Below are 13,315 nucleotides of genomic sequence, written 5' to 3'. Positions count from 1 at the left end.
AGTAGTGGAAGTAGCAAAAATAAATAGAAACGCAAAATATCCTAAGCGGAAATTAATTAAACCCGATACCTATAGGACTCTAAGTCTTATAAATAACTCTAGTAACCAAGTGAACCCAGCAGGGTCGTGCTGAAAGAAAAGAGAATCAATTATATTTATGTTAGAGTTGGCCCGAATTACCCACTTAATATAAATAGGAAAATTATTAAGTAGAAAATTGGTTTTAACGCAACTTTCTCTTCCTAAAGCCCTCGCACGCCACCCCTCTTCCTTTACACCCTCTCGGCGCCCAAGACCTAGGAACCTAGGGTTCCGTTCCAAGGGCCATAGGAGCACCTTCCGGCGACGACTCCAGCACGAGAACGTTCCTCTCCGCGAGAAAGGCACGTAGACGCGAGGAAATCGACAAAGGGATCTTCTCCATCGGAAACCTAGAGTTTAGATTTGTAAGAAACTTCGAGCAGGAGGTAAGAAACCCCTCACCTGTAGTATAAGTAGCTTTTCGTACGTTTTATGCATTAGTCTAGTCATATGCAGAATTTTCAGTATATAGGGGGTGAATTAGCGCGCACCAAGTGTTTGATTTAATGCTTAGCTCAGAAAAATGCCCCTATAGGCATTCCAATAGTTTAGATAAATGCAGTAGAAGCCTTTTATAGCACAGTTAGTCTTGCTACAGCTTTTATGAGACTACGGTCCAATGGGTGGCTCCCACAGTCGCCTCTAGGTCTAGATAACCTAGTTCTAGGTTCAGACAACCTAGTAAAAGCAAGGCAAGAGTTATTAGCTTATGCACAGTATTTTACTTTCAGTGGCACTGTACTGGACTTCAGTTGTCCTTGGGTTGGGCTCTCATAGTCGTCTCTAGGTTTAGATAACCTAGTAAACCCTACTAGATTCAGAATTTGCAACCCCGGGTTTAGTTAGGGATGCGCGCACAATAAGTACAGTTGTCGGACCCATCAGCAGCATGATTATGTATTTTCATCTATTTATGATAAATTGCTTTCAAAACTTCACAATATAGTTTATGTGAATATAGAGCAGCTTAGCATCAGTTAGCAGTAGTGTAGCTTAGTTTTTATTTCAGTTTAGTTCTTATGGATCCACATGATGATTTATGCTTAACTATGATTGCCATGTATCGTATGTGATTATGCCATGTTTTAGAATCCATGTCTAGCAATGTTCAACATATATTGCAAATAGCATGTTTTAAAAGCATAAATTGCATCGTATGCATGTTTTGTGAGGTAGATGGTTTCTTACTAAACTCCCAAGCTTACAGATACTTCTTTTCTTTATACTGCAGATAAAGGTAAAGGGAAGATGGACTAGTGGAGGTTGGAGGTCAATGCTACAAAGATGTGTGTGGGCAGAAACTTAGAATAAAGACCCTTGGAAACTAGCAAATTTAAAGAATTAGAACCTTTTGTTCTTTTAATGTTTATGCACCTTTAGAATGTTTAAGAATTCTGAATTGTGAAACCGTGCATATGCCATGCCTAGGACACTAGTTAGCTTATTGATGAGTAGTAAATCATGCATAATGTTAGTGAAGACCTATTACAATGTTCTCTAGGCATTTTAGGTTTATTATAGTGAGTTGTGTATGATTGAGCTCTGAAATCAGAGTTCTGCAGCGAAATCAGAAACTCCAATCGATCGACCGATCGATTGGAGGGACCTCAATCGATCGGTTGATCGATTGAGAGCTGATTTCCGCGAACAGTAAGCTCTGGAATCGATCATTGGATCGATCGAAGAATTAGCCTCGCGAATAGAGAGCTTCTGAATCGATCACTGGATCGATTGGTATAGCTAGATCGATCAGCCGATCGATCCATAAATTCTTCCGTGCACAGTAGCACGCTGAATCGATCAGGGGATCGATCAGATGACTCCAATCGATCAGCCGATCGATTGGAGTGTCTGATTTCAGCTGGAAGGGTCTCATTTCAGTCTTTTGAGCAAATATAAAGTTGGGTTCCTTTCCTAGTGTATGTATGTCAAAGGAAAGATCTTTGAACCTAATCTTACAGGCTGTAATAGTCAGTAGCAAAGTAAGATTGATTTTTAATAGCGCAGATTTCCGCACCTTATAGTTAGCACAGCATAATGTGACGGTCCGACCTCGCAGCCTAGTTAGTAGGAGGTGGGTCGTCACAATAAACTAGAGAAATACAGTATCTCTGAATTCTAAATTAATAAATCAAAATTAAATGAAGATAGAACAAAATTTATCATTAAAAATCAAAATGAAGACCATTTATGATTTAGAAAAAAATCATTCTTTTAATTTTTGTCCAAAAGTAAAATTTCATTTTAAAACAACACCCTTTTGAAACGAAAAGTTTTTTTAGCTGCTTTGAAATTAAAATTTACTTTTGGACAAAAATTAAAAGGGCGATTTATTTTTCTAAATCATCAAAGGATCTTCATTTTAATATGTAATGATAAATTTTATTCCATTTTCATTTAATTTTGATTCATTAATTTAGAATGTTGGTTTTTTTATTTGATAAAATGAATTTTTGACTGATTATCTCTTTCAGAGCTGTTATTTTTCTATTGTTTATACTGGTGCATATATGAATTTTGTGAGGATATTTTTTCTAAGAACAAGTAAAATTTTGGGCCTATATATAAATAGGATTTGGTTAAGGTTAAACTTTCAACAGTCTTGTGGGATTTTTTTATTTTTATTTTTCATTTTCTTCTAAAGTCTGATTTAGGTTAGGGTTATTTTGGTCATTTATTTTTTTTTGCCTTTTTATTTCATGTCAAAGGGGGGTTAAGTGTAGTTTGTTAAATAAAGGGGGGCAAAATACAACTTGCTATAAAAATAAGGGGGGGGGGGGGGGGGGGGCTTAAAGTTATTAACCCTAATTTTAATTGTAGTAAAAAAAATAACTTGCTATAAAAATAAGGGGGGGCTTAAAGTTATTAACCCTAATTTTAATTGTAGCAAAAAAAATAACTTGCTATAAAAATAAGGGGGGGCTTAAAGTTATTAACCCTAATTTTAATTGTAGCAAAAAAAAATAAGTATGTTGGAAGAGGTACATAATGATACGATAAACTCTTTTAATAATTTTAAGATAATTTTAAAATTTAACAATTTTGATCCATTTAAATAATTTTAATTATATATATATATATATATATTACTTTATCAAATTGAATTTTAAAAATATTTTAACAGTATATATTATAATAATTGTAGCTATTAAAATAGTATTGAAATAAAAATATTTTAGATGAACAAAAATCAAAAGTGCGTCTCATATTTATATAAATCTTCGTATAGGCCTTAAAAAAAATGAAAATGACATCTCACTTTTCATTAATACCCTTTGTTTTAGTGGTGTTGTAGTATTTACAACTAACTCCTACCATATCTAACAATTAATACAATATTATTATAGTATTAAAGTGGTTACTTAATCACTTCTACAACTGTACAGTTGTAATAGTTTTTACAATTATTTTAAAATTATTCTTTATAAAGTTTAAATAATTTCAACAGAGTTGATAAAAAATATTTTAATATAATAGTATTCACGATTTAAAATTAAGGTTCAAGGTTTAAAAATCTAGATATTTTTTTACAACACTGTAGCAACTATTTATTAATTTTTATAACCGTGTAGTAATTGCTTGGTGACTTCCATAATTATTTTAAAATAATTTTGATAAAGTTTAAATATTGTTTATTATATTAATAAATAGTATTTTGATATGATAGTATTCAGGATTTAAGTTTCAAAGTTTAAGATTTAAAGTTTAAGATTTAAAGTTTAAGTTAAAATTGTGTTTAAGACTTAGCAGCTTTAATGCAATTATTACAACAACTTTAAAAATAAGAGTACTCTTAAACAGTGAAGCATAATTTGGTTCTCTTTTTAATAAAAAGAGATATCCATCTGATAAATACAAAGTGTTTTTTTTTAATTGGACAATAGTCAAAAGGATGTTTTTTTTATTGAATCATTCAATAGATGTCCTATGTTGATTTTTTAATTGAAAGGATGTCATACCTCTTATAAAATTATACGGCTGTTATCTAATACTATTTTATTATTATCGTGTTTCTTAACAATTATAAGATCATAGTTACTATAACTAAACTGTCACACATTTATACCAACTACAATTTTATAGTTGTAGTTCTTACCAGTTGCAGCGGCTATGATTTCATAACTGTTACAATATATTTTTTTAAGACTAAAATTATTCGAAGACTCCAAAAATAATTTAAACGATATATTTTTGAGTCTACAATCGGATCATTACAAATTCACACCATAACTAATTATAGATATATGAAGGAGCTTTAATTAATATATTATACATTCCGTGATTTAATCAAAGTAAAAAAATTATGGTTTTTGAAAGTTTAGAATTCAACATTTACACTGTGACTGTTATGAAACTGTAACTACTACAACTGTGTGGCAATTCAGTAGTAGCAACTTTAGTTTCGTAGTTGTTATGTCGTGAATGTTAAACCATAAAATTTAATAGATCATAACTTTTGACTCAGATTGAATCACGGAATACACGATATATTAAATCGAAGTTTGTTCATATATTTATAACTGATTACTAAGTTGAACCCTTAATGGTTAGATTTTAGACTTAAAAAATACCGTTTAAATTATTTCTAGAGGCTCTAAATAATTTTAGTCAATTTTTTTCTTATATTGTAACATCTATGAAATCATAATATAGCACATATGAAATCATAACTGTTACAATTGGATAACAATTTAGTTGTAGAAAACGTAACTGCTATAATTGTGTAGTAGTTATGGGTTCGTAGATACTATAATGCACCAATTTAGACGAGAAAAAGAGAGAGATAATAATAAGAAAAAAATGTTACAATGTAGTGGAGGGTAGTTAGGTAATTATACATAGGGTGAGGTATCGTTTTAATAAAAAAATCAAGGGTAAAAATCAAAATGACACCATCATTTGGATTTTCGTTACATGGGCACCTCTTTTTCTAAAAAAGTTAAATAAGCACCCATATGTGCTCCTTTTAAAATAATGCATCCTATTTGAACATTCAGCCGTATAGAAGCTAACAACTAATTTTTACAATTGAAGAAACTAACAGCCAACTTTTACAACGTGTAGAAGCCAACAAATAACTTCTACAATCATTTGGTCGCGTAGAAGCTAGTTGCTAGCATCTACAACGATGATTTTATATCATTTTGATTTTAATTTTTTAACTAATAATATGATTAAAATAATATTTCAACGAGTAAATCAAACAATTAACACTCCGTGATACTCATTATATTTTAAATGAACATAATCTAAATATGATTGAATATGTCGAAATTAATATATATAATTTTTATAACGTGTAATTTGTTGTAGAAGCTGGCCAATGGTTTCTACAACAACATTAAATTTAGCGGTATTTTCAGAATATGTAATTTAACTTAAAAAAAAATGTCCATCTAATAAAAATAAAAACATAATGGATGCCCTTTTAATTTGTTCTAAAAACCATCTTGACTAGTTTTAAAAAAAAAAATCCATTGACTTTTGTCTTTTTTTTTGTTCTATCCAAATATTTTCAAATGATAAAATATAATAAATGCTATATTATTATTAATTGTTTGCAAAAAAAAGTAAATTAATAATTAAAGACGTCCTTCTAATTTTTGCCGGCTTAGTCACTGATAACCCCTCTCCCCTCCTGGTCTTGAGCAGGGAAGAGCAAAAAAAACCCAGCAGCAGATTGCGGGCAGATCGATCTCTGGGGTTTCATTCAGTCCCCATCAATGGACAGTTTCTCCCCTGTCGCCGCGGGTCGGAATTCCCACGAGATTCTCAGCCAGCGGCGACCTGCTCTTTTTCCCTCCCCCTCTCTCCCTGCGAGAAGAAGCAGAAGGGTAGGAAGCAGAGGTGCCGGATTCGTTACCTTCGCTGTCGCGAGCGCACGAAATGGCCGAGCCTCATCTAGTGTTGGTATTGCCTCGCTTCATAAACTCAATAGATCTTCCGCCAGCCTTCGATTGGCTGACAGTCTCATGTCTCGGAAGTTTCTGCAGTTAGTTTTGTTCATGTTTGTGAGTAAAAATTGTTTTTTGCAAACTGAGGTGCCAGAATATCACAGATTATAATTATTCTTTTGCGATGTCCTGCAAATGTTGATTAACTTTTCATTCTTTTTCTGCATCTGCTTCTCTTTAAGATTGTCACTGCCTTTTCTCTTAGTAGATTTGGTTTGCGAACACAGTTACTTAATGTTTGTGTGTAGGGAAAGAGGTAGTTACTAAACAGCTTTTTGCTAGCGTTTCGTCTTCTGGCAACAACCAGATGACAACTGGTAGCGCAGTTGCCCCAGTTGCAGTGCCTTCATCATCGTCATCCATCTACGTCCTGTAGGATTTTTCCTTATGTTTGAAATTGAGCCCCTATTACTCATTTGCCCATGGTTTGAACTAAAAACTTCTTCATTCTTATTGACATGGGTGGACTTGTTTGTGTTTGCATATATGTTTATGATACTCGTGTGACTCATCACCCCCCTTTAATCTCCCTTGGAAACCGTAGAGGTTCACCACTGTTTTGGGTTGGAATTGGAGTGGGACTGTCAGTCATATTTCAAGCGGTGAGCATCTCATACTTCTTGGATAAGTTTCCCTTTTATTTTATAAATTTTTTTATATCTTGCTGAAAAGGAAGTTGATGGCATGACAGGTTGCAAATAGATTGAAGGTGAGTGGCTTCCCTGGTTTTGTACCCGTTTTGTAAGATTATTTCTATCCTTAAGAATCTTATTCTTGATTGGAAGTACTTGATGTTTGAAATTTTATTTCTAGATTGCATAAAGCTTTGGAAATTAGATTCACATGTTGTCATTAGTTTGTGAAACTACTCTATTGGAGGTTCTTATGGTAAGAACAAGTTGATCATCCTATCCTCAGAAAGGTTTTACACATTTTTTCACCATTTTTAATTGAACAAGAAAACACTCATATCAGAAAACAATTAGGTGTAGCTTGCAATAGGTTCGGAGGATATTTTCATCTTCAAAGGTGACCAGTAGACTCTATAATTAGAAGAGTTCTATCAATTAGAATGAAAATGTAAGGGGTAGAAGCTGACCGAAAAACATTAGTCAATGTAATAATCTAATATAGACTGTGTTGATTGATTAGTATATTACTAATAATATATCCTGACATAGAGTTCAATGAATGGATAAGATTCATTGAACTCAATATTGTCTGATTGTTGAAAAAAGTCTTTGTTAGCCTTTTTCTCTTATTTTCACTGAAAAAAAAAGACAACGTTACGGGTTTTTCGCTGTTAACTAACTGTTTATTTCCTCTGTGTTAGGATGTATACTAAAAGTCTAGCTTTTGGTATAAACATTTATCTAGAAATAAGAATCACATTGGTCAAATGTCTACATTTATGATAAATGTAGTTGTTCAATTAATTTATATTGTAGATAACATGGTGTGCGGTGTCACACACAGAAGATCATGTTATCGGTTCTTTATAAATTATAAACAGTTGCTCACGACTAAGATGGAAAGGAACAAACCATTAGAATAGTCGTAGTGCAATTAGGTATTAGTTTATCTTGACTAATAAATTACACTAGTACACTCTAAGTGTATTGAGTAGGACCATTTTAAGTAAGTTCTTTTTATACTGACTTGATAAAAGAACTAGACCTTAGTTATTATTGAAGTGTGTGCTCTTAATCCTAATATAATAACAAGCACATATATTTGATATTTATTTCTTTAATTTATCAATGGGTGAGATTTATTTCAATAAATCAATAAGCCCGATAAATTGGAAAATGATATCACTTATAGTGTGTGTTGTTGATTATAGAAGGAAACAGTGTCCTAGTGATCTAGGTTGATAATGCCCCCAAGAGGAGCTCATAAGGATTGTCATATTAAACCCTGCAGGTGGACTTAGTCCGACATGATGATAAGGTTGAGTGGTACTACTCTTGGACTAAGATATTAATTAAGTGAGTTGTCAGTAACTCATTTAATTAGTGGACATTCGACATCTTAAACACAGGGAGACTAACACACTCATAATAAGAAGGAGCCCAAAATGTAATTTGGGATTGGTGCGGTAGTTCAATAATAGTTCTTTAGTGGAATGAATTATTATTGATGGAATTAAGTTGTGTGTTCGGGGCGAACACGGGAAGCTTAATTTCATCGGGAGACCAAAACCAATTCCTCCTCTCGGTCCCTATCGTAGCCTCTTATATATAGAGATTTATATCCACCACATACCCACCTTCTTACCCACTCTTTGGTGGCCGGCCAAGCTAGCTTGGAACCCAAGCTAGGGCCAGCCAACACCCAAAAGGTTGAGCCAAGTTAATTGGCCGGCCATAGCTTGGAGCCCAAGCTTGATTGGCCGTCCATATTAAAAGGGAATTTATTTTTAATTAAAATTATTTCTTATGTGGATATTATGGTTTTAAAAGAGAGTTTAAAATTTAAATATTTCCTTTTATAACTTTCTACAAAAGATTAAGAAAAGATTTGAAATCTTTCCTTATTTGTAGATTGAAAGGAAATTTTAATTTTGAGAAAACTTTCCTTTTTTAACCATGTTCATGACTTAAAAGAGAGTTTAAAAATTAAATAATCTCTTTTATTAATTTCTACAAAAGATTAAGAAAAGATTTGATATCTTTCCTTATTTGTAGATTGAAAAAAAAAATTAATTTTTAGAGATAACTTTCCTTTTTGGAAATTATCCACATGTTTAAAAGAAAGATTTTAATTTATAAAATTTCCTTTTTACTAACCATGAAGGGATTAAAATTATTGGAGAATTTTTTATAAATTTCTGGAGACAAATTAGGAAGTTTTAATTAATTAAAACTCTCTTTGTTTATAGCTTGTGGTGGCCGACCATTGTTATTAAAAGAAGAAAATTATTTTTCTTTTTCATGGCAAAAGAATTAAGGAAGTTTTTATTAAAATTTCCTTATTTGCCAAGACCAAGGATTATAAAAGAGGAGGTAGAGGTGCCTTCATGGGTGAACGACTCTATTATTCTTCTCCTCTCTTTTCCTCCTTGGTGGCCAACCCTAGCTTCTCCCTCTTCTCTTCTTCTTGTGGCCAGCGGCAACCCCTCTTGGAGCTCTTGATGGTGGCCGGTTCTAGCTAGGAGAAGAAGGAGAGAAAGGAGGTTTTGTTTCTTGCATCCCTTGGAGCTTGGTGGTGGTGGCCGGACCTCTACTTCTCTTGGAGAATTGTGGTGGCCGAAACCTAGAAGGAAGAAGAAGGTGCTTGGTGGTTCTCGTCTCGGAAGATCGTTGCCCACACAACGTCCGAGGTTAGAAGAGGAATACGGTAGAAGATCAAGAGGTTATTTTTGCTTACAAAGAAAGGTATAACTAGTAATTGTTTTCCGCATCATACTAGTTTTCTTTGTATTGTTATTTTTTGAAATACCAAACACAAGAGGCATATGATTCTAGAGTTTTCGAAATAGTTTTTCGAGTTTGTGTTTTCTTCTTTTTCGAATTTGTGATTCGATTGTTCTTTTTGGTTAACCTAGAGTTATTTAAGGAAATAAATATTAGCTTTCCTTAAAAGGCTTTGCCTAGGCGGTGGTGGTTGCTCCCATATCCAAGAAGGCCATGTGCCTCGCCATGCAGTCCTGGAAGCCAATTTTGGAAATTAATATTTATGGAATTAATAACTTAGGTAGATTTGAATCAATAGTATTAAGTTCCGCTTGTGATTCAAATCTAAACCATTAAGAACAGATAAGTTAAATTTGGAATCAATGATGTTAAGTTCCATCTGCGATTCCTAATTTAACTTTTAAAGAACACAATAGGTTATTTAAGGAAAGGTTCGACACTTGTACAAAATTTTTTTGTATAGTGGAACCGGTACGTTTTCCTAGGACTAACCAACACTCTGTACTAACTTTGGGGCATAATGTTTGAATCTCCAGATTATTGTCTACAATTATTGAACTTGCAAACCAGTAAATAACTAATGAAAAAATAATTTGTCTTCAGGAATGTGATTATTGAACTTGCAAACCCGTAAATAATTAACGGCATCACTGAAAAACTTGATTTTATTTCATTACAGTTTTCAGTTTGTCTTCTGAATCATTTATCTGCAGTAGCAATCTTTTGTATTGCTTCTCTCCATGTCATTTGTGTGGGCACTGGTGCCTTATCCTGATATTTTGACATGCATATGTGGCCCTTGCTAGCATTGCAGTACATGTTTGGTACAAACAGTTATTTGGATCCAGAAAAGCATAGAATGCACCTATTTCTTATTCTCAGCAAGAATTCAAGCTTCCTTGTATTGACATTATAATTTAAACACGTCAATAAACTTAATGGTAGAATCTGTGAATCATTGTCACAGACATATGCACTTCAGCAAACTTTCAAGCTCTTCAATACATCCTGTCATCTGGCTCTATTTTGTTACAATCGTACTATATATTTTTTGGCTCTTCAATACCAAAGCTTACTTAAAGGTGTAAGGTGTAAGATCAATATACCCATATATTTTGTGATTTAAACACTATCTTAGCCCCATTGGAAGTTACCTTAGCCGGCGATTTGGAGGATAACAAGTCAGATACTTATTATTTTAAAAAAAATTATCACTAAAAATATTTACATGCATGACTTTTGGACCAGTTTCTAATTTTGGGTTTCTTTATGCCCACATATCCTTCAATTGCCCAAGCTCCCTACTTGTGAGATTATTGAAAGCAAGAATCGTGGAGGCATGGAAAGAATCCTAATAGAACAATCTCTTCCTATCATTAGTAGGTTCATATAAATGTTAAGAGGAAGATTTCGTAGCCTGAAGAGTGCATTATGGATGATTTTATGCCACCCAGGTCTGTTATTTCTTTAAACCTGTTAGTCATAAATTTCCCGGTCTCGATCAGTCTTGATACTGATGCTAGTTGATTTTGATTATTTGGAATTTGGAACTGAAGATTCCATTGTAATTAGTCAGTAATCTGTTCTATAAATAATAAAAAACCAACCACTTGAGAGTAAATTCTACATCTAAACATAACTTTTTTGAACCATCAGTGCCCCATATTACTACAGAAGAAACAAGTGACAATTCTCTTGTTATGAACATCTTTGGCTTTGTGCGGTAAGGTTAATTATATTATTCTTGTGTCCTATTCTGCAACTCATATTTTTGTTGCCCTTATATCGACATATCGATCTGTAAGGAATGCAGTAGTAGTAGCTGCAAGCATCTTGAACTATAGCATTGCAGCTTGCTGTCTCCATGAATTACTATTATCATGAGAGTAATTTCAGATGGCAATATTACACCCGCCTTGCTTGAAATAATGGGACCGTTGGGCTGCCATGTCAGGAGCCATTTGTGTTTTTCGATTTATCCAAGGGATGAATTAGGGAAAGATCGAGATTCTAGATACTTGGATTAATAAGAGTAACTTCAAAGAGTCCCGCTATCCTACCAGTGGTTCAGGCTCGATTGTAGCTATTGAAGTCACCTAACCCTCTTGGAGTACTGGGGATGAAGATGACTTTTGAGCAACCAATGACATGATTTCTGCAAATTCTAAACCTCAAAATCTGAAAACCTCCATTGGCCGGGTTCTTCCAAAAAAAACATTCCACCTACCCTACCAGTGGTCAGTTGACAAGATGACCTTCAAACAACCAGTCTCAAACCCCTAAACGCTAAATTCTAAGTCTCAAAATCACAAAAACATTCCACCTACCCTATCGGTTGGGTTCCGTAGGGGTGTGGTGGCCTTGAGTAAGCAATCAGTGAGAAGATGCCTTAGAACCCCAAACCCCGCAATCCCGCAACCCTAAACCCCACAATCGCCCGAACCCCACAATCCCCAAACCCTAAACCCCACGAACCCCCAAACCCCACAATCCCCAAACCCCAAGTTAGGGTTGACGTAGGTGGTGAGGTTGGGATCGGTAGTAGGTGGGAACAGCATTGAGTGCGAAGCAATTCTTATCATTCAGAAGCATCAAAAAAACTGGCCGTTCGCCCTTTACAGCCTGTTCTCCACCGCCTTCTTCTGTCCGATGATTATATGAGACATAGGAGGAGCGAGCAGCTGATCGCAAGTCGATAAGTCATAGCCATGGCTTCTTTGAGAACCAACCTCCTACTACTACTATCCTTCGCGGCGGCAGCAGCGGCGGCGCCGGAGACGGCGACGTCGATGAGATTCTACATGCACGACACGGTGAGCGGGGCGAGCCCCAGCGCGGTGCGGGTGGTGCGGGGGCCAAACTCCACCGGCTTCAGCTTCGGCGACGTCTTCGTGGTGGACGACCCGCTGACGGAGGGGCCCGCCGCCGACTCCCGGGCGGTCGGCCGGGCGCAGGGGTTCTACGCCTTCGTATCGCGGCGGGCCGACGCGCCGGCGCTGCTGCTGAGCCTCAACCTGGTGTTCGCCAACGCGAGCACGGTGGAGGTGGTGGGCCACGACCCCCTCTCGGCGCCGGTGCGGGAGCTGCCGGTGGTGGGCGGCTCCGGCGCCTTCCGCCTCGCCCTCGGCTACGTGCTCGCGAGGACGCACAAGCTCGACATCAGCACCGGCGACGCTGTGTTGGAGTGGGAGTTGCACCTCGCCGGGAGCAATTCCACGCAGGGAGACCTGACCGCCGCCACAGCCCCCTCCCCGAATGGATCATCATCATCATCTTCCTCAGCTTCTTACACCGTTCACCTTCCTTTATTGTTCATCTTCATCGTCCATGTTTTGACGAGCAAAATGGAAGAGGGAAACTGATAATTTTGTGAACGTGATATTATCTTCTCTTGTTTATAAATCTCAACATGATTTTCCAATTATTGTATAATAATAATAATAATAATAAATAAATTGAAATTGCCATGTCAACCGCCCTTAGAATCGGTCCCACGAATATAGAGGGAGGTAAATACAGGTACACAGTTAAAAGCACATGACAGAAACATTAACCTCACGTCGTGACATCCTGATAATCAAACTCAACTTTAGACTTCTCGACTACAAGACTATGCGTCCCTAACTGACGCACTATTGTATAATAATAAAAGATCTAACTAAAACTTGCTTTAGTCACAAATCACCACAAGGAAAACATGGATATTAACAACTATTATAAAATAACAAGGGTAAATTAAGCCTCTCAACCTCTTAATATGTTTCCCCCTTTTTCCAGAGTTATATATCAATTTATAATATGAAATTTTAATTATTTTATTTTAATCAAATTTATTATATACAAAGTACTATTAATTCATTAGTT

General features: G+C 35.4%; 1 protein-coding gene and 1 long non-coding RNA gene across 2 annotated transcripts; both read left to right on the top strand.

The window, feature by feature from the left end:
* Nucleotides 1-5,692: 5,692 nt before the first annotated feature.
* LOC122004104 lies at nucleotides 5,693-7,203 on the top strand. Its single transcript, XR_006118216.1, has 3 exons — nucleotides 5,693-5,991; nucleotides 6,284-6,637; nucleotides 6,727-7,203. It is a non-coding gene; the product is annotated as an uncharacterized LOC122004104 (long non-coding RNA).
* Nucleotides 7,204-11,261: 4,058 nt separating this feature from the next.
* On the top strand, nucleotides 11,262-12,912 carry LOC122004102 (dirigent protein 21-like). Its single transcript, XM_042559034.1, has one exon. It carries the CDS (start codon nucleotides 12,160-12,162, stop codon nucleotides 12,811-12,813), a length of 654 nt encoding a protein of 217 aa, XP_042414968.1. The 5' UTR covers nucleotides 11,262-12,159; the 3' UTR covers nucleotides 12,814-12,912.
* Nucleotides 12,913-13,315: the final 403 nt, after the last annotated feature.

Source organism: Zingiber officinale, chromosome 7B, assembly GCF_018446385.1.
Source record: "Zingiber officinale cultivar Zhangliang chromosome 7B, Zo_v1.1, whole genome shotgun sequence".
Classification (NCBI taxonomy): Eukaryota; Viridiplantae; Streptophyta; class Magnoliopsida; order Zingiberales; family Zingiberaceae; genus Zingiber; species Zingiber officinale.
Note: the sequence above shows the minus strand (reverse complement) of the source record. Positions and strands in the feature narration are given on the sequence as shown.